Raw genomic sequence first — 24,919 nt, 5'->3', positions numbered from 1 at the left:
GAGAGAGCCCTCATCCCTTCCCTTTGTCTAGTGTGGGGAAGAAGATGAGTCATCTCCGTCCATTACCTATGCCTTCTTGGGCCATGCTAGCTCCCACTGAGGGCATTTCTACACCAGCCTAAAATCCTGCAACTTTACTGGGGTTTTCTGCTTCCGTTTTAAATGCAGGATCACAACGGGCTCCCTTTATATGCACTTCCCTCCCCCCACTTTTCTCCCTTATCTGCATGCTCTGTATGTTTCATTATACAGCCACTAGATGGCGCTGTGGTCTAGCATCTCTTATTGCAGGATTTCCTCTTTTCACAAGGGAACTCAATGCGTTGTAATTTGATAGCTCATTATCTCCAATCTCTTAAAAAACGGGATAAAGGTCACTTAGTGTGGGAGATGCCTTGGAGGTTGACAACGTCATGTAAAGGACTTGCAAACTTCTGTGAGTAACCAATCTCAATCACAGGATAAAAGCCCTGTGTGGATAAGCCCTGAAACATATCACCAGAATGTTACTGGCTATCAACTGTCTTTTGTCAGGTCTTAAAGAGGCATTGCCTCAGGGCATCCATACTGACAGCTGTATTTATAGCAATCTTTGAGTCCAGAATTACAGAGTTGGATCTTGAATCTCTTTGCAGTCAGAGGTATTGCAGTGTAAGGGACCCCTGGAAGGTAATTCAGACCAACCCCAAACCCAGGACTGTTGTCAAGGCTCGGCATGGCTGGGCATCTGCCAAGGGCTCATGTGTTACCAGGGGGCCTCTGACAAGAGCCCCCTTGACCGTTCCTCCACTTCAGCGTTGCAACCTGCTTGTTCACTCATCTCTTGCTCTGGCCCAGAGGAAGTGAGAAAACATGCAAGCAAAAAGCCAAACAGAAATGGCGCGACGTAGTGATCGCTGCCACTGGCTGCTTGCTCTCTGCTTGGCAAGCAAGCCAAAATTACGAGGAGGAGGAGCAGCTGCAGCTGCTGGCATCAGTGGCAATGAGGGAGCAGGCTAATGGAGAGACCAGGGCCCATGGTGAGTGCCTTGCCCAAGGGCCCCCCAAAACCTGCAGCTGCCTCTGCCCAAACTCATAACATTGCAGTTTGTTCCACCAGCTGTGGCTCAGATGGCCATGAAAGGGAATGTCATGCAGATGGAGAGAAGAGGTTTACCGGATATTAAACCTCTAGATTTTGCTCTGATGCTCTAGAAATAGAACTTCCGTGTTCACAGGTAGTGTATTTCAGGGCTGGCCCTACCATGAGGCAGAGTGAGGCAGTTGCCTCAGGCAGCAGATTTGCAGTGTCATGAAAGGGAGAGCAGGGCCCGTTGTTAGTGATTTGCCATATTGATATTGGATTTCTTCTGCCATGGAGGGGGAGAGGTGCTTGTGGCATCTTCTGCCGCATGTGCCAAAATAATTCAGCTAGCTTTGAGTACTGGGCGCCTTGAATTGGGGGTGGGGGTGCCATTGGCTGCTTTGCCTCAGGCAGCAAAATGTTTTGGGCCGGCCCTGGTACATCTGAATACCAGCTGCTAAATACCAGATGCGGGGACATATAGTGGGGGTGCGGCTATTTTCTAGTTGACTACTGTGGCAAGTAGGGATATGTTGGACTAATTGGACCTTTGGGAAGGAATTTCTGTGTAGGCTCATAGGACTCCAAGATATGCTTTTCCTTGCCCACCTTAGACTAGCATTCCTCAACCTGACTCCCAACATATGTGTTCGCTTACAACTCCCATCACCCCCAGGCAGCTATCGGCCATGCTGGCTGAGGATGATGGGTGTTGTAGTCCAACACACCTGGAAGGCCCCAGGTTCGGGAAGACTGCCTTACCTGTTTTTAGAGCCAGGAGCTCAGCTTAGAAATGACATCAAGCTTAAGTAATATGGAAGATGCTACCTCAGTGCATGTGCAGAGCACAGATCCTGCAGGGGTCCTAGGGAGAGTTTTCTCAGGTCAAAATGTCTCAGGCTGAAGTCTTATGGGTGAGGAAAATTCTGTCTGATGCTCTGCCTCAGCAAAATGTCTTAGGTCAGGTAAGGAAACGATTGTTGTTGTTCAGTCGTTCAGTCGTGTCCGACTCTTCGTGACCCCATGGACCATAGCACGCCAGGCCTTCCTGTCCTGCGCTCTCTCCCGGAGCATGCTCAAGTTCATATTCATTGCATCCGTGATGCTATCTAGCCATCTCATCCTCTGCCGTCCCCTTCTCCTTTTGCCTTCAGTCTTTCCCAGCATCAGGGTCTTTTCCAGGGAGTTTTCTCTTCGCATTAGGTGGCCAAAATATTGGAGCTTCAGCTTCATTATCTGTCCTTCCAATGAGCACTCAGGGTTGATTTCCTTTAGGATGGACTGATTTGACCTTTTTTTTTTTTTTAAGGAAACGATATTTATTTACTTTAAAAACACACACATTTTAATCCAAGTCAGCCTTCCCCAGCCTGCTGCCTCCAGATCTGTTATACTACAACTCCATCATGCTGGCTGGGGCTGATGGGAGCTGTAGTCCAAGACATCTGGAAGGCGTCAGGTTGGGGAAGGCTGATCTATGTGATGTCACAGTCCATGTGGGTAACAGCCATTCAGGAACATTCCTTTGAAATTCACCCGCCCACCGGAAATGTTAATTGAATACGCAACTAGACATGGGAGAGACATATAAATTTATTTAGGACCACCATTCTCAGGTCCTAGGATCTCTTTTCAGATCTCTCAGTCTGCAGGGGACACCTTGACCAAAAAGAAGTGATACGATGGGTGTTACATGTGCCTGGACTCTTATTATTACAACGTAGCCCAATGCAAGCTGAGAAGTCAACAGAAAACAAGCCAAGATAGGGTCAGTTGGGTTAATGAAATTAACATCAAGCAAAACTCCCTCCCTCCAATCTAATGCATGTATATTTCCACATCACCACATCAATTAGCATAGCAATTAAAGTATCCAACTGCTCTTTCAGGTTGTGCTGGGGGAAGGCAGTGGAGTGGGTTAGGGGCCCATCTACATGAGTAGCTTACTCTGGCACTGCTGCATCTCTTACTCGTTCAGGATGCGTGATGTAGTTGCCACTTTGCAGACACAGTGTGGTTTTCATCCTGAAAATGTGCATTTTTGCAAAAAACATTTTGCCCTGGATTTTCTGTTTGCTACAGATTCAATACAGTTCCTGCAGAGTGTGCCCCAATTCCCCAAACTGAATTAGGTTTACTATGGTGGGTATTCCTAGGGAGTGTTTGGTTCCTGTGTCACCACTGTGGGGTGCCCCTGTACTATTGTTTTATTTCCCCCCCACCTCAATCATTCGCAGCTGTGCAGTTCCACCAATACAAAGGGGTGGGATCATCATTCTCCTTCCTCAACCACATGTTCGCAGCTTCATATCTTTGCAATGGCAGCAGTTGAAACAGTGGGCAAGGGCTGTGGGGCTTCATGGAAACTCATTGAGATCCTTGATCTACTAGACATGTGGGGGGAGCTGAAGATCCAGGACCACCTTCGATTCAGCCCTAGGAACATAGATTCCTCTGAGCTTACCCTGTGGGGAATGAGAAACTGGGGACACAATCGCAGCGCGGTGGAATGTCGCACGAAAGCCAAAGCTCTTCATCTGGAATACCGCCGGGCAGTGAACCACAACTCCCAGTCAGGGAATAACTTGGCTACCTGCCCCTACCATGAGGAGCTGCATGGGATTCTTGCTGGAGATGCTACAATTCAACCCAAGCAGGTGAGCCGCAGCATTAAAATTCAAAGGACAGCTGTTGCTCCTGCAGTACTCCTGGTCACAAAGGGATCCGAGGACGTTTCAGCCGTGATCTTGGGACTATCAGTGGATATGGCCACCAGAGAAACACTAGAGGGTAAGTCTTACCCACTCCCAAGCGAGTTTGCCACTCATATCACAAATACATTCCAGTGCTTTGAAACTTTCTCATAAGTGCTTACTCCATCCTGCCATTTTTTCTTTTTAATCAATGCTTTATACTTTTGCCAGCATGTTATATGCTTCAACCATAAACTCAGTTGGTATTTCTATACTTTCTATAAATTCTAATCAATTGGCTTTTGGCCTCTTTACATTCTCTATCGAATCAGCCTGTTTTAGCACTTGTACTCCTCAGCCCCAAATCAGCTTTTGTTTTAAGATGCACTTGTAGTCCATCAAATCATATCTCATTCCAGAGGCAGAGGTTCCGCATAGAGACTTGGTGGAGGGAAATGTTGGGGAAGGGCAGCCCGGACATGAGGAGTCGCCATCCTCGCGGTACGGCACATCTTTGCTGCTACAACCGGGCACCCACAGACTCTCCTGTTTCATCGCTTCCATGCAGCTACGAAACCCTAGAGGGCAGCCTTGATGCTCTGCTGCCTCTTGGAAAGGGAGGCTTTACCCCATCCCCACACCCAAATGTGGGATCCCCAGAACCATTTTGTGATTTACTGGTGGCCATTTTCTAGGCTTGGAACCTTGTGGCGGGGAGCACAGGTGTATCCCCATGCCCACCCACACAGCTAACCACATAGTATCGCTTCCATGCAGATACACATCCCCAGGAGGGTGTGCTTTGGTGCTCCACTGCCTTTTGGGAACCCGAGGCTTCACTCCATACCCCACGCCCCAATGCTGCATGCCTGGCACCATTTCTGCAATTCGGGGACCATTTTCTATGGTGGGAAGCTTTTGGCAGGAAAGCCTCCTTTCACTGGGGAATCAGGCAAGGACTGGAGAGGAGGGTGCTGGCCCAGCCTAATTACCCAACGCAATGCATAGAGATTTCATTGGGGGCCATGACTTGGCATTTCCTGACTATTCTGCAACTAAAGCCCCTGACCACCACATTTTCTTTGCGGGCATAGCACTCGTCCTGCCACGGCACGCCCTTCCTTGTGATCATCTCCCAGCAGTCATAACTGTTGCTGAGGAGCCAATGCACTGTCTTTACATGCAGGTTCAAGTTCAGCCACTATTTCGGGGGACGAGTGTTTGACAGGGGTGCAGGACACCTCACAAGAGTCTGTAGTGGAGAATGGTGATGACCCAAGTAAATTGGCAGGGGCCCACATGTGCAACCTGGCAGGCATGTTTGTGGGCATGTGCAGAGTGCTTTCCCAACTTCGTGCATTTCCAGTCCAGGTGTTGCACTTCAACTCCCATCAGCCCCAGCCTCCATGGCCAATGGTCAGGAAAGCTGTCTTGGAGTTGCAATGCAAGGTGTATGGATTGTCCCAGACAAAAGTGCTGCCGTTGAGTCAGTTAAGCCTACTGGCAAGACACAGACCTGGGAAGGCTTCTGCAACTGCTCCTGGAGAGTGGGTGTGTGCTGGTGAGGAGCTCCAACTTACCCACCATCCACATCTTCAGGAGGGTGGCCAGAAGCCTTTCCTCCTCTGGGTACTCCCAGGGGTCAGTACAATCCTACACAAAGTTAAAAGCCATCTTGAGCAGAGGACGTTTCCTGGCAATGGCACCCACAGAGACTGTGGGGCACAAAGTACTGTTTTGCGCCCCCTATCACCAGCAGCGATGACGTTCCATTGAAGTGCAGCTTCCGTCTAAAGGGGAAGCGCAACCGCGATCCTACCTCCCTGGTGACTGCAAAGGCTCTCTCTCTCCAGCACCTGCTGTCTCTTTCAGAGGAAAATAGTTGGGCTGCCAGTTCTCACCAGGGAGATCAGCCCCAGTGCTGTCCCAGGCAGAGACATTTGCCCCTGCACTGACACTCAGGCATTCTGCACAGTGGCAGAAGATAACGAGGCTATGTAAACGGAGTTGCACCATTTGGGAAATTCAGGTACTGTGGTGCTGTGCATATGTATGGGAGAAAAGTGAGGAGAACAGGTAGGGTGTGGCATGCGGAGACGGGACCCAATCCCTCCTAGTGGCTGGCCACTGCCTGCCAGCCCTCCTCTTCCCTTAAGTATTGATTTAACCATGAGATGCTGTGGCATCGTGTGCCTCCCCCCAACTCAAGCAACCAAATGCCCCCCGCATAGGTCTGCTGCCCCACAGAGACACTTCCACGGGGCAGCATTCCCACACAGCTGTGCAGCCCAAGGGAGCTCGCTGCTGAGACAGGTGGCTCCCATCCCTACACACCCCAGCTGGCATTAGAGCTGTGCCTGTGAAGGAACCAAGAAAAGCGAATGCTGGAAGCCATGTGGCTTTATCAGCACCATTATTTCACGAAGGAAGCAGCCCCTTACCAGCTATGTCCCCGAGTTAGCACTGCCCACGTGCAGACCACAGCAGCTCAGTGACCGCTTCTCACAAGCTTTCCCCCTCCTCCGTAGCTCTCCAGTCCTCATTCTCGAGCTCTGCCCCCAGGGTTGCTTGCTCTCTGCGTTCCATGGATTCTGCCACCTCAGGAATAGCATTGGTGTCACAGATGTGGAGAATGACACAGGAAGTTATCACAGATCACATTCTTTTCTGTGATCTCCAGCCTTGCTATCAAGCAACGCCAAGGACTTTTCAGTTGGCTGAAGGCACACCCCACAACGTCGTGAGCCCGGCTTAGGCAACGCTTTAAGTGTGCCTTCTGACGGTCCATATGTCCCCTGTAAAGCTTCATCAACCACTTCCTGATAGGGTATGTCCCATCAGCCACGATGAGTGGTGGCACTTGCACCCCATGAACTGTAATAGTGGGGTTTCCAGGAATGAAGATTCCAGCATCCAATGGTCTCAAACAGAGCAGAATTGCAGAAGACATAAGCATTGTGGATCTTCCTGCTCCAGCCAGCCTCAATGTCTATGAAGCATCCAGTGTGGTCAGTGGTTCCCTGGAGCATCATGGAATGGAAATGCTTCCTGTTGATAAAATCGGCCCCGTGCCTTATAAGGGAGTGATTGCCAGATGTAATTGCTAGCTGGACCAATGGTTTGACTCATTAGAAGGCAGCTTCCTTTGTCAGTAATGAGTGACATGCTGCATAGGGAATTACTATGGGTGATATCCAACATGGCGTGAGTGAAAAGCAACCTCATGCTTTCTCAGTCCTGTAAGACACAGCCCACAATGTTTGGGAGGCCCCTTGACCCTCTAGAGAGGCTCTGGGGGGGAGGTACCGGGGGGGAGGAGGGGACAGGAATGATCCCTTGTGTGAGCTGCCTTCTGCCTGCGCAACATTGCATACCACACTGTATTCTTACAGGAGGGACTGTAGCTCAGTAGAACAGCCCCTGCTTTGCATGTGGAAGGTCCCCTCCCTGGCATCTCCAGATTAAAAGATCTGATGGAAAAGACCCCTCTCGGCCCGAGACCCTGAAGAGCCGCTGCCCATCAAAGTAGACAACATGCTGCTAGAGCAGCCTTCCCCGTCCTGGTGCCCTCCAGATGTTTTGGGCTTCAACTCCCAGCATTCCTGACCATTGGCCATGCTAGCTGGGGCTGATGGGAGATGAAGTCTAGAGGGCACCAGGTTGGGGAAGGTTGGGCTCAATGGACAAATAGTCTGAGCTGGTATAAAGTAGCTTCTCATGTTCCAGAATTGGGCAGAATTACCACGAGCACCTAACTTCTCAACCATACTAGAAGTTCCAGAACTATTGGTAATACACTTGGACTTTTCTGTGTCTCCAGGCAAAGGGAACAGGTGCTACTTGTGTGAGGCGGGCGGCCACTAATCAGCCTTCTCCAAGCTGGTGCCCTCCAGATGTTTTGGACTTCAATTCCTAGCATTCCTGACCATTGGCCATGCTGCCTGGGGCTGATGGGTGTTCAAGTCCACAACATCTGGAGGGCACCAGGTCCCAGAAGGCTATGTGACAGACATTGCTCCATGCCTTCACAGTGCAGGTTTGCAGAATGGAAGGTGCACACAAGAGGGAGCCCTTGGTCAATCTTTTTTTTTTTAAGGGAAGATGGCAACTTGCTTGTTATGGAGAGCTAATGTAGCATTAGTGTGCTGGCTAAGGCCAACAAATACCTTACATGCAAACACACAGCAGGAGGAGGCGGCCTTTATTCTGTTAGAAAAGCTGGTCAGGAGTGTGTGAGTGGGAGGGGAGGGGGGAAAGCTTGAAGGGCTTAACCCTTTTCCCTCTCCCAATCTTTCCCCATTTGCTTTTCCTTTGCTGGTTTCTAACATATTTGTGGCCCTACAAGTAAGCATTTGAAACATTGCAGGGAGGAAAGCTTCCTGGGAGAAGGTGATCTGGAGCAAGGAAACTGGTGGGGAAAGGAGTTCTTAAGTACATGGGCACACGTACACGTACACGCGCACGCACACGCACACCACTGCCACTTCTTTGCTCCCAGTTCCTGCCTCCAGAACTGCCTTTTCCAGCAGAAAGGGGGCCATTGCTCTACATTCCATGCATTTATGTTGGCCCTAAGTGACTATTGAAAATCTATCCAGTGAGGCTGGTGGCTCAGATGTCAGTGGGGCAGTGCATCTGCTCCAGCTTTCAGTCAGAACTCTAAAGGAGCTATGCAAGATGCTTCTGCATGTTCTTATGTTTTTAATTTATTTCTAGATGGCCCTTAAGGGTGGAACCCTCTCAAGGTGGCATACAAGATAAAAATCGCATGCAAGATAAACGTCATGCAATAAAAATCCAATAAAGCCATAAGCAATAAACCCCATAAAAACTGAGATTGCTAATTAAATCAATAAAAGCAAAACTTACCGATAAAAACTAAGGGCCCAGCCATATGGGAAGTTCAGCAAAAACAGGTGGGTCTTCAGAGCTTTCCTGAACGGAACTTGAAACTGGGAAGTTGGTAGTTTAAATCTGCTTCTGACATCATTCCTCCATTTCAGCCTAGCTGCAGTTATGGGAATAATCCTAAAGGGTTGTTGTCATGATCACAGAGATAATATACGTCAAACATTCTTCTAAAAGCATGATATAATGTCATGTATTATTACAGGAAATGTTACCTGGTCACACGTAGGCCCAAGCATGATAGAAGTATCTAGCGTGTTGCAGTCATCCTGCAAACCCAGACAGTAAGAACAACATAACATAAGAAGAGCCATGTGGCTCAGACCCAGGTCCATCTAGTTCAGCATTCTGTTCACACAGTGGCCAATCAGATTCCTATGGGAAGCCCACAAGCAGGATGTGAATGTAATAGCAACCTCCCACTCATGTTCCCACCAACTGCCTCTGATCTTGGAGGGAGCATATGTCAGGGGGGTTTCTGAGTGCAGGGAGTGGGCTAGCAGTTCAGATTCTGAAGGAGAACCATCAGACATGGGGGAGGTGTTTTCCCAGGCTAGTCCAGATATGAGTAGGCCTGCTTCTCAGGTTACAAACATCCTGATGGCTGAGCATGATGGTCCCTCCTCACCCCCACCTCCTGTGAGAAGCAGCGAACAGGAGGAGGCGGGGTTTGGGGAAGATGACCTAACAGATGCCAGACGCAGGTGCAGAGCAAAGAGAGAGAAGGCAGGGGCGGAACTTAGACGGTCTACCCGATTGGCCTTGCGTGAAAAGCTGTGCTTAGAGGCCTGACGACAAGAGAGGACCTCCCCCCCTTAAGTTAGGCTAGCGAGACCGCCACCCTCTTGGCGAGCAACTCTCGTAAATTCCATTTGGATCCCCTGAAGGCATTCCTTTGTAGATGGAGAGTCTCTGAGAATTTGCATCTGTATGACCCTGTGAAGTAATGGATTAAAAGCTGTAGACTGAAGCTTTTCCTCTGTGTATGTTTGGGCGTTGAAGTAAAGTGGGGGCTAAGGGAATCCTGACAGCATATAACTAGGGATGGACAAAAGGGACTTACCTCGTCCCGCAGCTTGCTTCGCGGTGGGGGGGAGGCGCTTCGGTTCTCCCCCCGAAGTTCAGGCGAGGGGGGGAGGCACCCCGCCTTGCCCGGCCGAAATTCAGGCCAAGGGGGAGGCGCCCCATCCCTCGCCGGCGAAATTCAGGCCGGGTACGAGCACCCCGTCTACCCAGCCGCGAAAAAAAAGTAAAAACACATACACACACACACACACACACACACCCCCATGATAGGCTACGTAACGATTTACGTAGCCTATCACGGCTAGATTTCCAAAGTCAGCTGTGATAGGCTATGTTAATCGTCACGTAGCCTATCACGGGTGACTTTGAAAAAAAAAAAAAGCGCGTACGCAAATGGCGGCTCCCATGGGGACCACCATTTGCGTTGCTTATTTTGGCACATCTAGTCTACGTAAAGATTTACGTAGACTACGGCGAAAATAAGGGCAATGCAAATAGCGTTCCCTTATTTTCTCCGTAGTCTACGTAAATGTTTACGTAGACTAGACGTGCCAAAATAAGGAATGCAAATGGCGGCGCCCCATGGGCGCCACCATTTGCGCACGCGCTTTTTTTTTTTTCCAAAGTCACCCGTGATAGGCTACGTGACGATTTACGTAGCCTATCACGGCTAGATTTCCAAAGTCAGCCGTGATAGGCTATGTAAATTGTCACGTAGCCTATCACGGGTGACTTTGAAAAAAAAAAGCGCGTACGCAAATGGCGGCTCCCATGGGGACCGCCATTTGCGTTCCTTATTTTGGCACGTCTAGTCTATGTAAAGATTTACGTAGACTACGGCGAAAATAAGGGCAATGCAAATAGCGTTCCCTTATTTTCTCCGTAGTCTACGTAAATGTTTATGTAGACTAGACGTGCCAAAATAAGGAATGCAAATGGCGGCGCCCCATGGGCGCCGCCATTTGCGCACGCGCTTTTTTTTTTTTCCAAAGTCACCCGTGATAGGCTACGTGACGATTTACGTAGCCTATCACGGCTAGATTTCCAAAGTCAGCCGTGATAGGCTATGTAAATTGTCACGTAGCCTATCACGGGTGACTTTGAAAAAAAAAAGCGCGTACGCAAATGGCGGCTCCCATGGGGACCGCCATTTGCGTTCCTTATTTTGGCACGTCTAGTCTACGTAAAGATTTACGTAGACTACGGCGAAAATAAGGGCAACGCAAATAGCGTTCCCTTATTTTCTCCGTAGTCTACGTAAATGTTTACGTAGACTAGACGTGCCAAAATAAGGAACGCAAATGGCGGCGCCCCATGGGCGCCGCCATTTGCGTACGCGCTTTTTTTTTTTTTTCAGAAGTCACCCGTGATAGGCTACGTGACGATTTACATAGCCTATCACGGCTGACTTTGGAAATCTAGCTGTGATAGGCTACGTAAATCGTTACGTAGCCTATCATGGGTGTGTGTTGTTGTTTTTTACTTTACTTTTTTTTTTTTGCAATGGCGGCGGTGGCAGCCGGTCGGGAGACCAGCCGCCGCCCCCGCTGAAACGCTGCCGAACCGCCACCGGGACCGCCGCCGAGAGGGACATTCGCCGAAGGTAAGTCCCATCCCGGGGGGGGGGCGGGGGGCCGGCGGAGAATTTCCCCACCACTTTCAGGGGGCCGAATGTGTCGGCACTCGGCCTCCCGAAGATTCGTGGAGAAATTCTCCGCCAACCCTACATATAACCATCAGAACTAGTAGCCATTGATAGCCTTCTCCTCCATGAATTTGTCTAACTTCTGTTTAAAGCCATCCAAATTAGTGGCCTGTGAGTCGCTTTGGAGACTTCTTTCCATGGAAAAGCAGTTCTAAGTATTATTCGTATGCAAAGTGTACATATACAACTTCACGTGTTCCAAGACTGAACTCCAATAAACTTACTGTAAATGAATCCTTGGTCTTCTTCTGATAAGTTTAACAGCAGCTTCCCACTCACCGTGAAGAACAGCTTAGGAGGGGAGACAGATTTTGTCGGGCAGGGATGAAAGGACTTTCCCCTGTGTTGCCCCCAAACTATAGAATGCACTCCCACACGAGCTACACTAATTAATAATAACAATAATAATGATAATGATGATAATGATAATAATTGTATGGACTGTGCCGAGAGGGTAAAGAGATTAAAAAACAAATACCCTTCCCTTTCCCTGTGATCCTAATTCTGATTGCTACCTCTTCTCCACCACCCTTTAAACTTTTAAAAAAGAACCATGCAACACCCAACAATACGTAATGTATAGTTTGGCCCTCTTGAATACATACCTCAACCATACAGCTGAGAAGGAGGGGAGGGGATTTATTATTTATTTATTATTAACATTTATAAACCACCACCAAGATGGTATAAAGCAATTGTAAATTGTTTTTTAAAAGAATAAAATTGTAACACAATAAAAACAAGAACATTATAATCAATAAAACAATGAAACAACTACATAATTTTAAAAGGCTAAATTGAAAAGATGTGTCTTTATACCATTTCTAAATGCCAAAGGAGTGGGGAGCAGACACAGTTCTTGAGGGAGCACATTCCACCATTTGGGAGCAACACAGGAGAAAGCCCTTTCACACATAGGGATGAGTGAGAAATTTGTTTGGTTTAATAACCATTTTTCAAACGTTGCAAAGTTCTCCTTATACCAGACAAAAAGAACTTAAGATTTTTTTAAAAATCCAGTGTGGGAGAATCTGAAACTGACAGATTTATCTATCTAAGCTCGGGGTTTTATTTATTTACGTATTTATTACATTTACAGTCAGGGCCAGAAATATTGGATCAAGGATAACTGTTTTGGCAGTTGGCCTCTGTACACCACCACATCGAAGTTGAAAGGAAACACACCCAGATGGGAGCGAAGTCAGGACTTTCAGCTGTAATTCAAGGGGTTGGACAAAAGTGGGGCACTAACCATTCAGGAAGGACAGCCAGTGGCATACACACACACCCATTGTTGGTGGCTCATAAGTAATGGAACAAACCAACATCATTTCAAACGTAAGGATCGCCTTTAATACCTGGATGAAAATCCTTTGCAGTCAATGACTGCCTGAAGTCTGGAACCCATGGACATGACCAAATGCTGCATTTCCTCCCTCGAGATGCTTTGCCAGGCCTTTACTGCAGCTTCCTTCAGCTGCTGCTTGTTTGTGGGTCTTTCTGCCTTCAGTCTTGTCTTCAGTAAGTGAGAAGCATGCTCTGTTGGGTTGAGATCAGGTGACTGACTTGGCCATTGAAGAACATCCCACTTCTTTGCCTTCAGAAACTCTGAGGTAGCTTCTGCTGTATGTTTTAGGTCATTATCCATCTACAATATGAAACGGGGTCCTATCAGTTTGGCAGCATTCGGCTGAATCTGAGCAGAAAATATAGCCCTATACACGTCAGAATTCATCCTGCTGCTTTTATCAGCAGTCAGGTCATCAATAAACACCAGTGACCCGGCTCCATTGGCAGCCATACATGCCCATGCCATAACACTGCCTCCACCATGTTTGACAGATGTTGTGGTATGCTTTGGATCATGAGCTGTTCCTTTCCTTCTCCATACTTTTCTCTTCCCATCATTCTGGTACAAGTTAATCTTGATTTCATCAGTCCAGAGAATCTTATTCCAGAACTGGGCAGGCCTTTTTAGGTGTTTGTTGGCAAAAGCTAATCTGGCCTTTTGGTTCTTGAGCGTTACCAGTGGTTTGCACCTTGTTGTGAAGCCTCCGTATTTACATTCATAAAGCCGTCTCTTGACTGTAGATGTTGACAATGACATGCCTACCTCCTCAAGAGTGTTCTTGACCTGGCTAGATGTTGTGTCTCTTCACCATGAGCAGAATTCTGCGGTCATCCACTTTAGTTGTCTTCCGTGGTCTTCCAGGCCTTTTGCTGTTGCTGAGCTTGCCAGTTAATTCCTTCTTTTTCAGGATGTTCCAGACTGTTGTATTGGCCACTCCCACTGTTTTTCCTCTCTCTCTGGTGGGTTTATTTTGTTTCCTCTGCCTAATGATGGCCTCCTTCACTCGCATTGACACCTCTTTGGACCTCATGTTGGGAGTTCCAGTGAACAGCTACCAAATACAAATGTAACACTCAGAACCACCTCCAGGCCTTTTATCTGCTTGATTGGTCATGGGGTAGCCAGGAAGCAGGCCACACCTGGCCATGCAGCTGCTTGTCAGCCATTCGTTCCATTACTTATGAGCCACCAACGATGGGGGGGGGGTGTATGCCACTGGCTGTACTTCCTGAATGGTTGGTGCCCCACTTTTGTCAAGCCCCTTGAATTACAGCTGAAAGTCCTGACTTCGCTCCCATCTGGGTGTGTTTCCTTTCAACTTCAATGCCGTGGTGTACGGAGGCCAACTGCCAAAACAGTTATTCTTGTTCCAATATTTCTAGCCCTGACTGTATATCCCGCCTTTTTTCCTCCAAGGAATTCAAGGAGGCATACATAATCCTCCTCCTACTCTATTTTATCCTCACAACAACAACCCCGTGAGGTGGGTTGGGCTGAGAGTCTATGACTGGCCCAAAGTCACCCAGTGAGCTTCCATGGCCAAGTGGGGACTAGAACCCGGATCTCCTGACTCCCAGTCCACCACTGTAGCCACTACACCACACTGGGTTTTGAATTCTTTGCTCTTCATAGTTTGGGTTTGAATCCCTGTGCATTCAACTATGTTAGTGCTGAATTCGGGTTGCCACCTCTTTTGCTCTGACAGTCTCCTCGTCTTTAACAACTATATGGCAGGCAGTTATATCATGGTCCCTTGGTGCTAGGAATGTTGTTGTTCAGTCGTTCAGTTGTGTCCGACTCTTCGTGACCCACGGACCATAGCACGCCAGGCCTTCCTATCCTGCGCTCTCTCCCGGAGTGTGCTCAAGTCCATATTCATTGCATCGGTGATGCTATCCAGCCATCTCATCCTCTGCCGTCCCCTTCTCCTTTTGCCTTCAGTCTTTCCCAGCATCAGGGTCTTTTCCAGGGAGTTTTCTCTTCGCATTAGGTGGCCAAAATATTTAAGCTTCAGCTTCAGTATCTGTCCTTCCAATGAGCAGTCAGGGTTGATTTCCTTTAGGACTGACTGATTTGACCTCCTTGTTGCATTTGGCTGGTGCAGATGGGTGAGCATTTTGTTCCAGTGTATTTTTGATAAGAATTTACCAAAATGTGCAAAGTTCATATTCAGGAAAGAAAGAACTTGAGATTTTAAAAATTCGAATGTGCGAGGAAGCAAATCTCACAGGTTCACCCATACTTATTCATTTGTGCCCGACAAACGGGCCTCCATAGGTAAGGGTGTCCTCAAGAGGATCGCTCCTGCAGCTCTTAATCACCCGGCAGATTCATAAGGAGACTGTCAGGTCCCTTGGTTCTCTCCCTTCGCAATCAAACACTCCAGGATACCAGGCTTCAGGCTCACTACTACAAATGCAAATCCTCAGAGACTCTCAGGCTACAGAGGAAAACAGCTACTCCACACAATTACGAATATCAATAGAGGAGCCAAGTGGGAATTAGAGAGGTGGCATTTTGAAACGAACTTGCCGGCCAAAATAACTTAGGGGGGGGGGATGCCCCTCCCTTACAGTTACGCCTTCCTACATAGGCTATCATGCATAGCCAATCGAGTGGAACATCTGAGCTCCGCCTCTAGCTTTTCCTGCTTTGCTCTGCACCAGACTCTAGCATCCTTCAAGTCACACCCCGCACTCTCCTCCTCCCCTGAGACCTGAGTTCTCATGGACGAGGAAGGGGGGCCTTCAGGTCGAGCCATCTGTGTGCCAGGGTCTACCACCAAGCTGTCTGCCTGGCTCATGGCATGAAAGATGCTCTGCATGACTCAGTTGTATGGGTGGGTAGGTGATGAAGGTCCCAGTTGTATGCAGTAAATATAAGTTCCATTGGCATCACAGAACAAGAGGCACAGAAACAGTTGCAATGTTATTATTTTTAATGATGGGCCAGCTAAAATGCTAAAACAGTTGTGAGGTGTCATATCTAAAAAAAAAAAAAAAGAGTCAGGCATGGGGGCTTTTTCAGGCAAAAGTAAAATAAAATAAGATAAAGTTAAAACGACAACAACAAAGAGTCTTGTTATACCTTCAGAGTATTGTGGGACAGGTTTTTGTGAACTACAGCCCACTTCAAGGTACCACAAGATGCTGTTAAAACAATGAAGGGTCTTGTGGTACCTTAAAGATGGAATTTTATTATGACATAGGACTTAGGGTGGATTTTTTGTACCTCAGACCCCACTTCATCAGATGTATGAAGTGTTATACTGAGTTACAGTTTATGTATATGGATTGGGGGTGGGTGGGCAGTATTTGTAAATAGTGAGGTCAGAAGGAAAGGAAATGCAGAAAAGTTCAGACAGTGATGATTCTGTTACAACAGACAAACACAGCTGCCCATCCAAAAGGTTCCGTCAGTCCTTGGACAGTTAATGTTGCAATCCTACGGACACTTACTTGGAAATAAGTCCTACTGAATTCCATTTCCAGACAGTGGCTGTGTTAGCCTATTGCAGAAAAAAGAGTTTAGCATTGCCAACTTCTTTTCTACCCCTTCTTCTGTGTCTTTATCAGCTTCATCTGCAGAGATTAGCAAGTCAGTTACATAAGGTCGATCTCCGTGCTATAAAAAGCCTCATGTTCTGATTTTGGCAGAACAAGCCACTGTTAAAGGCACAGGACAGGGCAGGGCAGGGCAGGGCTGGGCAGACTTCCCTCCGGGCCCAGTCAGTTGGCAATACTACTGGAAATGCTTTGAGAACCCAGGACAGGTGTTCTATCATCCAAGTAGGAATATTACAGCACACTGCAGAAGGAAAGTTAGAAGCTTCTGTAGCATAGGGGCCAAGGGGCAGAGCCACAAATCCGGCAGTCCCCGCTTTGAATCTTGCACCTGCCATGAACTCACTAGCCACTTAGGCAAGCTGATCTCTCTCGCCTTCTCTCTCTCAACCTCAGTCATTCATCTGCAATATGGGGATAATAATACTGACCTACTTACAGGGTTGTTGTAAGGATTACAGCATGGCAATGTATGAGAAATGCTTTCGGCGTTGTCAAGCATTACACAAACATCAAGTACTGTGATGAGCTTACGAGGCTGGGATGAAACTGAGTCAGACTGTTTGTCCATGAGCCTGGTATTGCCCACTCCACCTGGGAGCAGATCTTCAGGGTCTTAGACAGCGCTCTTTCCCGTCACCAGCTTCAGCCTGCTCCTTTTAACTGGACCCTCTGCATGCAAAACATCTGCTCTACCACTGAACTACAGCCCTTTTTTATATGAAATATGTATCTCACATTGAAGAGAAGCTGATTTCCCCCTTACTAAGAACTCTAATGGGATGACCTTCTGAAGTGCTGGTGACATTCTCTCTGAAGGATGATTCATCCTATGTCACTCGGAAGGTTGCTAGGTTCTTTTTCATTTCAATGCAAACAAAGGAAAAAATTATGTTTGCCCCATTTTAAAATGTATTGTTTTTTTATTTCAGTACTCTTAATTACCTGTAACTTTCTTTTCTACAAAGATTTGTATTGGTCTGTGACCATAATAAGCAATTCATGTTCACGTTCATCTCACGTTTTCAAACTGGTACCCTCCAGCTTCCAGGTAATACAATCAAACTAAACTGTAATTGACTTCGCTTTTGGGTCATATAACAAATTGATCCTTGCTTTAAATGGAGGCGTTTGGCTTGCGGTGTACCCCCTCTCCACCTCCTGCATCTAGTTTCTGCCCTGCAGGGGTACTCTGAGTTGGAATGTGTGAGAAATCCAGATTCACGTTTCCTGAACCCAAACAGAAACTGGAATGCAGTTTGCTACCAAAATCCATACATTTCCAAAATTTGCAGTGCAGTTTGCAGAATGAATGAATGAATGAATGAATGCATAAGGTTGGATCCAACTTAGGGTGCAATCCTATTAGGATAGGCGTCCGCCTCCAAACCCAGAGGCAACTGCCTATCCAATGCAGGGCAGGATCATCCCCTCCGCTCTTCAGCCACCCTGCATTTGTGGCTAGACAGCTGATTTTGGATGTATAGCTGTGGGGGGGGGGGGGCAGATGCCGGCTGATGTATAGGAAGCATCGGAACGGCATTTCTGCCCTCCCCGCCCCAGCACACCCCCATTAACGCCCTGTTTTCACCGCTCCGCACTCCTCTTCCGAGTGTGGAGTGCAGGACCATTCCGCGCTGCCTACAAGGCAGCACGGGAGGGGGTAGAGGTCAGTTCTCAGGGTACAGACCTCGGATCGTGGGCTCTGAGGTTGGTTCCCAGGAACTGACCTATCGTATGGCCATCTAGCCGCTGACTAGTGGCCATAGGATTACGCCCGTAGTTGCTGCACTCACAGAATGGAGACTGCTGGTGGAATTCAGAATCTCGTCTTTTAAAATGTTTAAATTGTTTTAATTATGGGGTTTTATTCTTTTATCTTGTTGTTCACTGCTTCGAAATCTTTGATGTGGAGTGGTATATAAATATTGTAAATAAACAAATAATGCTGACCTACTTTCAGGATTGTTGTAAGGATTACAGCATTGTAACATTTGTGAAGAGCTTTCAACACTACCAAGCATAAACTCCTCCTCCTTGTAGCCCCCGCACACCCTCCAAATCTGCTCTGGATGGTTGGGGCATCCCTGGAGGAGATTTGGAAGGCATGTGGGGAACTGCAGTGGGGAGGAGAAGACAGGGAAGTCCTGTTCCACCTATGGTATCCATTTTGCAGGTGCAACAATAAAGTCAGATCCAACCCATACATTTCCAGGAATGCACACAAAAAGTGTACCAAAAACTGTGTACTAAATTGCATACATTTGGGGAAATGCATACAAAAAATGCAGATTTCTTTTTAAAAAATGTGTTCACATTTTCATGTGGACTAAAAAATATAATTTCACAATCTGATGTGGTATCGGGATAGAACAAGCTTGGAAAAATTATAATCTGAGAGAAATGGAGCTTGACAGATTTGCCCATTTCTACCTCTGAGGCCCATCAATCGAGAAATGCTTCCTCGACATGATAGATTTACCTGATCGGATTCCAATTTTTAAATTCTAAGATAATCTCCTGATCTTACCTGAAGAGGGATAGGTACCCTTTCATTTCAATCAAGGGTCCATATGAAACATTCTTTGTGACAGTATTAGGGGATGCTAATATCTTAACAGAAGGCCTGGCGTGCTATGGTCCATGGGGTCACGAAGAGTCAGACACAACTGAACGACTGAACAACAATAACTTAACACTGTCACATAAGTATCATGCCAATCTACCTTGTTTTTACTTGCACCCCATCCCCAACCCCCATGAACCCACTGGGTAGACATGGGAAAGCCATTATCCCCCAGTGGCAAGATGGGGAAAGGCAGTGGTCTGAAGGGTAAGTAGGTTCTTGTCTGGTTGGTGCCCAGAGGGGAATCTAGCCTGGGAACCCCATGTTCTTAAAGGGGGATTAGACAAATTCATGGAAGATAAAGCTATTGACAATGGCTGCATATTACTAGGAATGGGTACGAATTTCATTCAGTTCCTTTTTTTATAGGAACTTACCAAAATTTGCAGATTTCTCAATAAATGGGACAGAAAGAATTTGAGCTTTTTAAAAAAAATGAATGTGAAAGAAAGCAACATATCCAGGGTTAGGTCTCTGAGCACTTAGCTCTTAAAAATCTGGGTTTGAATCCCTGAGTAATCAGCCATGTTTATAGGTCCGAATTAGGGCTGCCATCTCTTTTTTGCTGACAGTATCTTCATCTTTAACAGCTATATGGCATATATATCATGGTCCTCTCCATGCTGGGAACAGCTGTACCTACTGAATTTGGCCAGTGCAGAAGTGTGAGAATTTCGTTTGGGTCATCATTTGATAAGAACTTACCAAAATTTGCAAATTACTTCATAAACAGAATGGAAGGAACTTGAGATTAAAGGTGCAATCCTATGTATGTTTCAACAGAAAAAGGTCCTACAGCTCCCAGCATTCCCCAGCCAAATGCTGGGAGTTGTAGGACTTTTTTTTCTGTCTAAACATGCATCGGAATATGCCCTAAACCAATTTTAATATGGGAGGAAGTGAAACTGACAAATTCATCCATCCTTATGTATTCCCTCCATTAGCAGAGGCACTGTGCCTCTCAATACCAGTTGCTGGGGACCATGGGCAGGAGGGTGCTGTTGTGTTGATTTCCTCTTGTGGATATCCCATAGGTATCTGGTTGGCCACTGTGGGAACAGGATGCTGGACTACATAGGCCTGTGGTCCGATCCAGCAAGGTTCTTCTTACATATGCTGCCCTGAGTTCCATCAAGAAAGAAAGGTGGGAGTAATTAATTAATTACTTAATTAGACTAATCTGCCTTACTGATTTGTTGTCAAGGATCTCTGAGTAAAGGTAAGAGAAGCCAGGGCCAGCCTGAGACATTTTGCTAGCTGTGGCAAAGAGCAAGATTGTGGCCCATTCCACATATAGAATGGGCACTGGTGATGGGACAGTGTCTTCTACCTAGGGGTGTACAAAACCCACTTACCGTTTCCTCCAGGCATCCGGGGGGGGGGGGAGGCAATCCGTCTGCTGCTGGGCTGTGGCTGCAAATGGTGTTCGGCGTGGGGGATGCCATTTGTGTCCCCGCCCTTGGCCGTGATTGGCTATGTAAATATTTACGTAGCCAATCACAGACAAAGGCAGGGATGCAAATGGCATCTGCTACGCCTGACGCCATTTGCGGCCGCAGCCGGGCAGCGGATGGCTGCGGAATGAAGACAACAACCCAGACCAGCCGCTGCCAGGTAGGTTCCATCCCAGGGGGATTTTGGGTGGTGGTGGTGGTGGTGGGGTAGTCCGTTCCACCATGGACTCCAGGGGGAATCCGGCCTCATTGGAGTCCGTGGCGGATTTCTCTGCCATCCCTACTTCTACTGCACCTGAGGGCAGGAGGCTAGCTTAGGAGGAGACATGCAGCTCTGTCCTCCAACACCTTGCTGCTGCTGCTGCTTGCTCACCACTCTGCCTGGCTGCCTCCACTTGCCACTCCACCCCCAACAACTGCCACCTGAGGCAGCCACTTCATTCCACCTAATGGTAGGGCTGGCCCTGGGTGAAGCATTTTGAACCCCTACATGCATGTGAAGTATTACCATCTGGGATAAGGATTGCAGTTCACAGGCTCTGATTTCCAGGCTGCTTCAAGCTCCTCTCATTTTAGAAATGCAAAGCTGAATTTGGGCTGGTTTGGGGCTGGTGGAACACTTATGTGGGCCTCTTGCCCAGGCTGGACAAAAACCTGGGTTCTCTGGTCTTTGAAAATTACAGTCTTCGTCAGCCTTCCCCAACCCAGTGCCCTCCAGATGTGTTGGACTACAACTCCCATCAACTGCAGCCAGTGCAGCAGTGCTGGCTGGGGATGATGGGAGCTGTGGTCCAATACATCTGGAGGGTGCCAGGTTCTCCTTCCAACTGTGATGCAGATCAGGACATGGATGTGGTAGAGGTGGACCTGGCTGGCTAGCTCCTGGCAGAGCCTGGGTAGCAGCTTGTCTGTCTGTCTGTCTCTTCCTCCCTCCCTCTCAGCCGCATCCTTTGCACGTGGCCTACCTCTTTTACCACATTGGCTTCAAGCTTAGCATGAAGTGTCCCCATTACCTGTCAATTCAGCCTTACAGGAAACCTCAGCTAAACCAGGTCACCCAGAGCATGTCCCAGTTTCTCCCCGTCAGTTTTTCACTCATTTTCTGTAGGTGGGGACGGTGTGCAGCAGCTGCCTGAGAGAGATGTGAAGACGGAGGGGGAATTCACTTTGACTGGGAACCAGGAGGATGTAGGTAAGTTTAAACCTAGCTGGGGAATCTTGCATGTTCTAGGGCAGAAGGTAGATCAGGGTCTACTGGGAGTCTCTGGGTGATTTGCAACAGATGAGCAAGGATTTCTGTCTTCCAGACATTTAACAAAAACAACAACAAAACAATTCCCTCTACCCTCCACCCTAAATTATACTAGTCAAGAGTTACTAGTCCTGATGGCTACGCGCTATCTCCAGTATCAGAGTTAGTATGCCCATATACACCAGTTGCTGGGGAACATGGGCAGGAGGGTGCTGTTGCACTCAGGTCCTGCTTGTGGGCTTCCTGTGGGCAGCTCGTCGGCCACTGTGTGAACAGAATGCTGGACTAGATGGACCCTTAGTCTGATCCAACATGGCTCTTCTTATGTTCTTATACTGTTGAAATGAAAAGAAAAATAAAAAAGTTTGGGGTAACCAGATGTGGATTTTTGTGTGAAAGGACTATGAGCGCCGCTCAGTTCTTGTACTCGAAACAAATGTCTGGGCTTAGAATTCTTTAATTCTGAGCCTTACATTCTAAGTTTTTTGCACCTGACTTTGGTTGGTGGGTCTCAAGGTTCTAGTAAAAATAGCAACTAAGTAGATCCCACAAGACTGCAATCTGCCCAGCCCTGCCCTACGGTGGATGGAATAAGCAGAGAGGCATTCAAATCCCACCCCCAAAAGCTCCCCCTATCATTGGAGGTTTAGCCCTGTCCCATATAGCACCACTGCCCCTTTTGATCTGGAGAAATGAACTCTTGACGCCAGGCTTATCAGTGTACTCTGCCCACAAAACCTTGGTTCATTCGGGTGTCTTGACTGGCAGACCCTCATTGCTGTCTTGCAATTGTTTGCAAGGCATATGATACAGCGGTGAGAAGACTTTAGGTTTGCAGGATCTTCTTCGTTTTGTTTTGTTTGTTTTTACTAGAACCTCAAGATCCACCCGCTGAAGCCTGGTGCAAAAGAAATGCACTAAGCATTGAAGAGTTGTGAGCCCATGGATTTGTTTTGAGTACCAGAACTGAACTGGAACTTGCAGTCCTCCCACTCCCGATTACCCCAAGTATCCTTCATTTCAGCAGTATAATTAGGGCTGCAGGAAAAGAGTCATTTTGTTCTGCTGCTAAACATTTGGGAGTCAGAAATCCTTGCTGATCTACGCAAATCAGCCAGAGATCTACCAAGAGATCCAGATCTACCTTCTGCCTACCCTGATATACAGGAGACCCAATCAAGCCCCCCCTACACTACCCTTCCCCACTGCCACGGATCCATTTTGGGAAATCCTGCTCTGAGTTGGAGGGAAAAAACAGCATTAGAAAACCTTCACGGCATTGTTATTACTGACACAGAAGCCTTAAAGCAGGGCTGAGACGACTTGGGAGTGTCTCTTGATTGGTATGTATTCCAACCAGCAGCCAAGGTAAGGATCAACTCCCTAGTACCCATGCAAAGAGCCTCTCTGGTAGGAAAAATCAGCAAATGAGGGTAATCTATTGTACAAGAGAGCTTAATTGTGGTTCCAGTGTAGCATTTTCTGTATGTCCGTTGATGCTGCTATTCTGAACATGGGCTTTAGCATGAGCGGAGTTCCATTGTGAAGTAGGGCAGGGACAGGCAGAAAGTAGATCGTGATCTACTGCTAGTTCTCCTGTTGATTTGCAGTAAATGGACTAGGAATATTGACAGAAAAAAGTCTCTCCCCCTCCTAAATTAGGCTGCTAAAATAAAACAAGCTTGTGTGTGAAAACAGGAGTCGAATTATGTGTGAAATGATAAGTGTGTGTGAGCTCCAAATCCAGTGTGGTGATGGTGCCCTAATTCCTGGGCTGAGTGTATGCTCAGAGGCACTTTGTTCTGCAGTTCTTTGTCTGCCTTCTCAAGCGACTATTTTGCACCTGGCTTTGGTTGGTGGACCTCAGGGTTCTAGTGAAGGATCATCTCCTTCCATATATAGCTGGCTGGACGCTAAGAGCATCTTCAGAGGCCCTTCTCTGGCTGTCCCTGCTGGATGACGTGAGGCAGGTTGCTACTAAAAAGCATGGTGGCACTCCAATGGTGGAATGAGGTCCCCAGAGAGGCTCACCTGGCACCTTCGTTGTGGTCTTTTCAACAGCAGGTGAAGACCTTTTTTATTTTCCCAGGCTTTTTAGCCCTTCAGGGTTTTTTTTTTAAAATTGTGTTGGTATGTTTTTAGAGCTTTGCACTGCTGTTGGCTTTTAATTCGGTTATTATTTTGGTTATACTCTCTTTTAAACTTCCAATTTTTATGTTATATTTTGCTACATTATAGTATTCTAAGGTTTTAAGTTTTATTTGTGAATGGCCCAGAGAGCTTCGGCTAATGGGTGGTATAGAAATGTAATGAATAAAACAAAGAGTGAAAAACAAAGTAGATCCCGCAGGCCTGCCCACCCTTGAAGTAGGAGGCAGAACAGTTGGGACCTGGGAAGTACGATGGTTGGAATGGGAAGGAGAGGATCTGTGGGGTGGTATTTAGGCTGGCCCCAGCCGTTGACTGGGAGAACTAAGAGAGATGCCTCAAAGGAATATATCCTAGTCAGAGTAGCTGGGAAAGGATTTGTCAACTCCAACATTTGGAGGTTTGGGGGGAAAAGGGGCAACCTGAAATTAAATAATCTTTCCCTGTGGCCCCTCCTTTTTTTACTTTACCCCTTTCTCTACCTCTTACTTTGATGTGGCCCTCTTCCCTCCTTCATCTCCCCCTGTCCACCTTTAGGAGTCCCTGCTTTAGTTTGCATTCACATTTTTTAAACCCAGTTCAGTACTGGGTTTCCCTAATGCAGCCTTCACCAACCTGGTGCCCTCCAGGCATAGAATCATAGGGTTGGAAGGGGCCTACAAGACCAATGAGTCCAGCCCCCTGCTCAATGCAGGAAGCCTGATTCCCAGGCGGTCTCCCATCCCAGTACTAACCAGGGCTGCCCCTGTTTAGCTTTCGAGATCAGACAAGATCAGGCACATTCAGCCCTTTGCTCATATATTGGACTACAACTCCCATAATCCCACAGCTAGCTGTGCTGGCTGTGGGATTATGGGCATTGTAGTCCAACACGCCTGGAGGGCACCAGGTTGGCGAAGGCTGTTCTAATGGAACAAATGCTTTCATCCTGACAACTGCTGTGGAGCTGAAGTACCAGTTTGGCAATACTTCTGCGCAAATATGCCATTGGCACAGGCCACGACAGTCCTCCCCAAAGCCTTCCTCAAATCATACCCTGACAGCACAGTCCTGTACATGGCTACTCAGAAATAAGTCCCGTTGATTTCAATGGGGCTTACTCCCAGGTAAGTGGATAGGGGACTGCAGCC

General features: G+C 47.5%; 1 protein-coding gene across 2 annotated transcripts in view; it reads left to right on the top strand.

Moving 5' to 3' along the window:
• Positions 1-22,328: 22,328 nt before the first annotated feature.
• Positions 22,329-24,919, top strand: part of IL17RE (interleukin 17 receptor E) — a 46,575-nt gene continuing 43,984 nt past the window's right edge. Inside the window, exon 1 of one of the 2 annotated variants that reach the window (XM_084840657.1) lies at positions 22,329-22,984. Coding sequence is in view for 1 of the 2 variants with exons in the window: in XM_084840656.1 (XP_084696782.1) it covers positions 22,987-23,009 (23 nt within the window). In the remaining variant the exon portion in view is untranslated. Of the gene's footprint in view, positions 23,010-24,919 lie in introns of both variants that reach the window. The other variant, XM_084840656.1, reaches the window with a different exon arrangement.

The sequence above is a fragment of the Heloderma suspectum genome, chromosome 2 (assembly GCF_057233095.1).
Source record: "Heloderma suspectum isolate Gila_16-S chromosome 2, 16-S_ref, whole genome shotgun sequence".
Classification (NCBI taxonomy): Eukaryota; Metazoa; Chordata; class Lepidosauria; order Squamata; family Helodermatidae; genus Heloderma; species Heloderma suspectum.
Note: the sequence above shows the minus strand (reverse complement) of the source record. Positions and strands in the feature narration are given on the sequence as shown.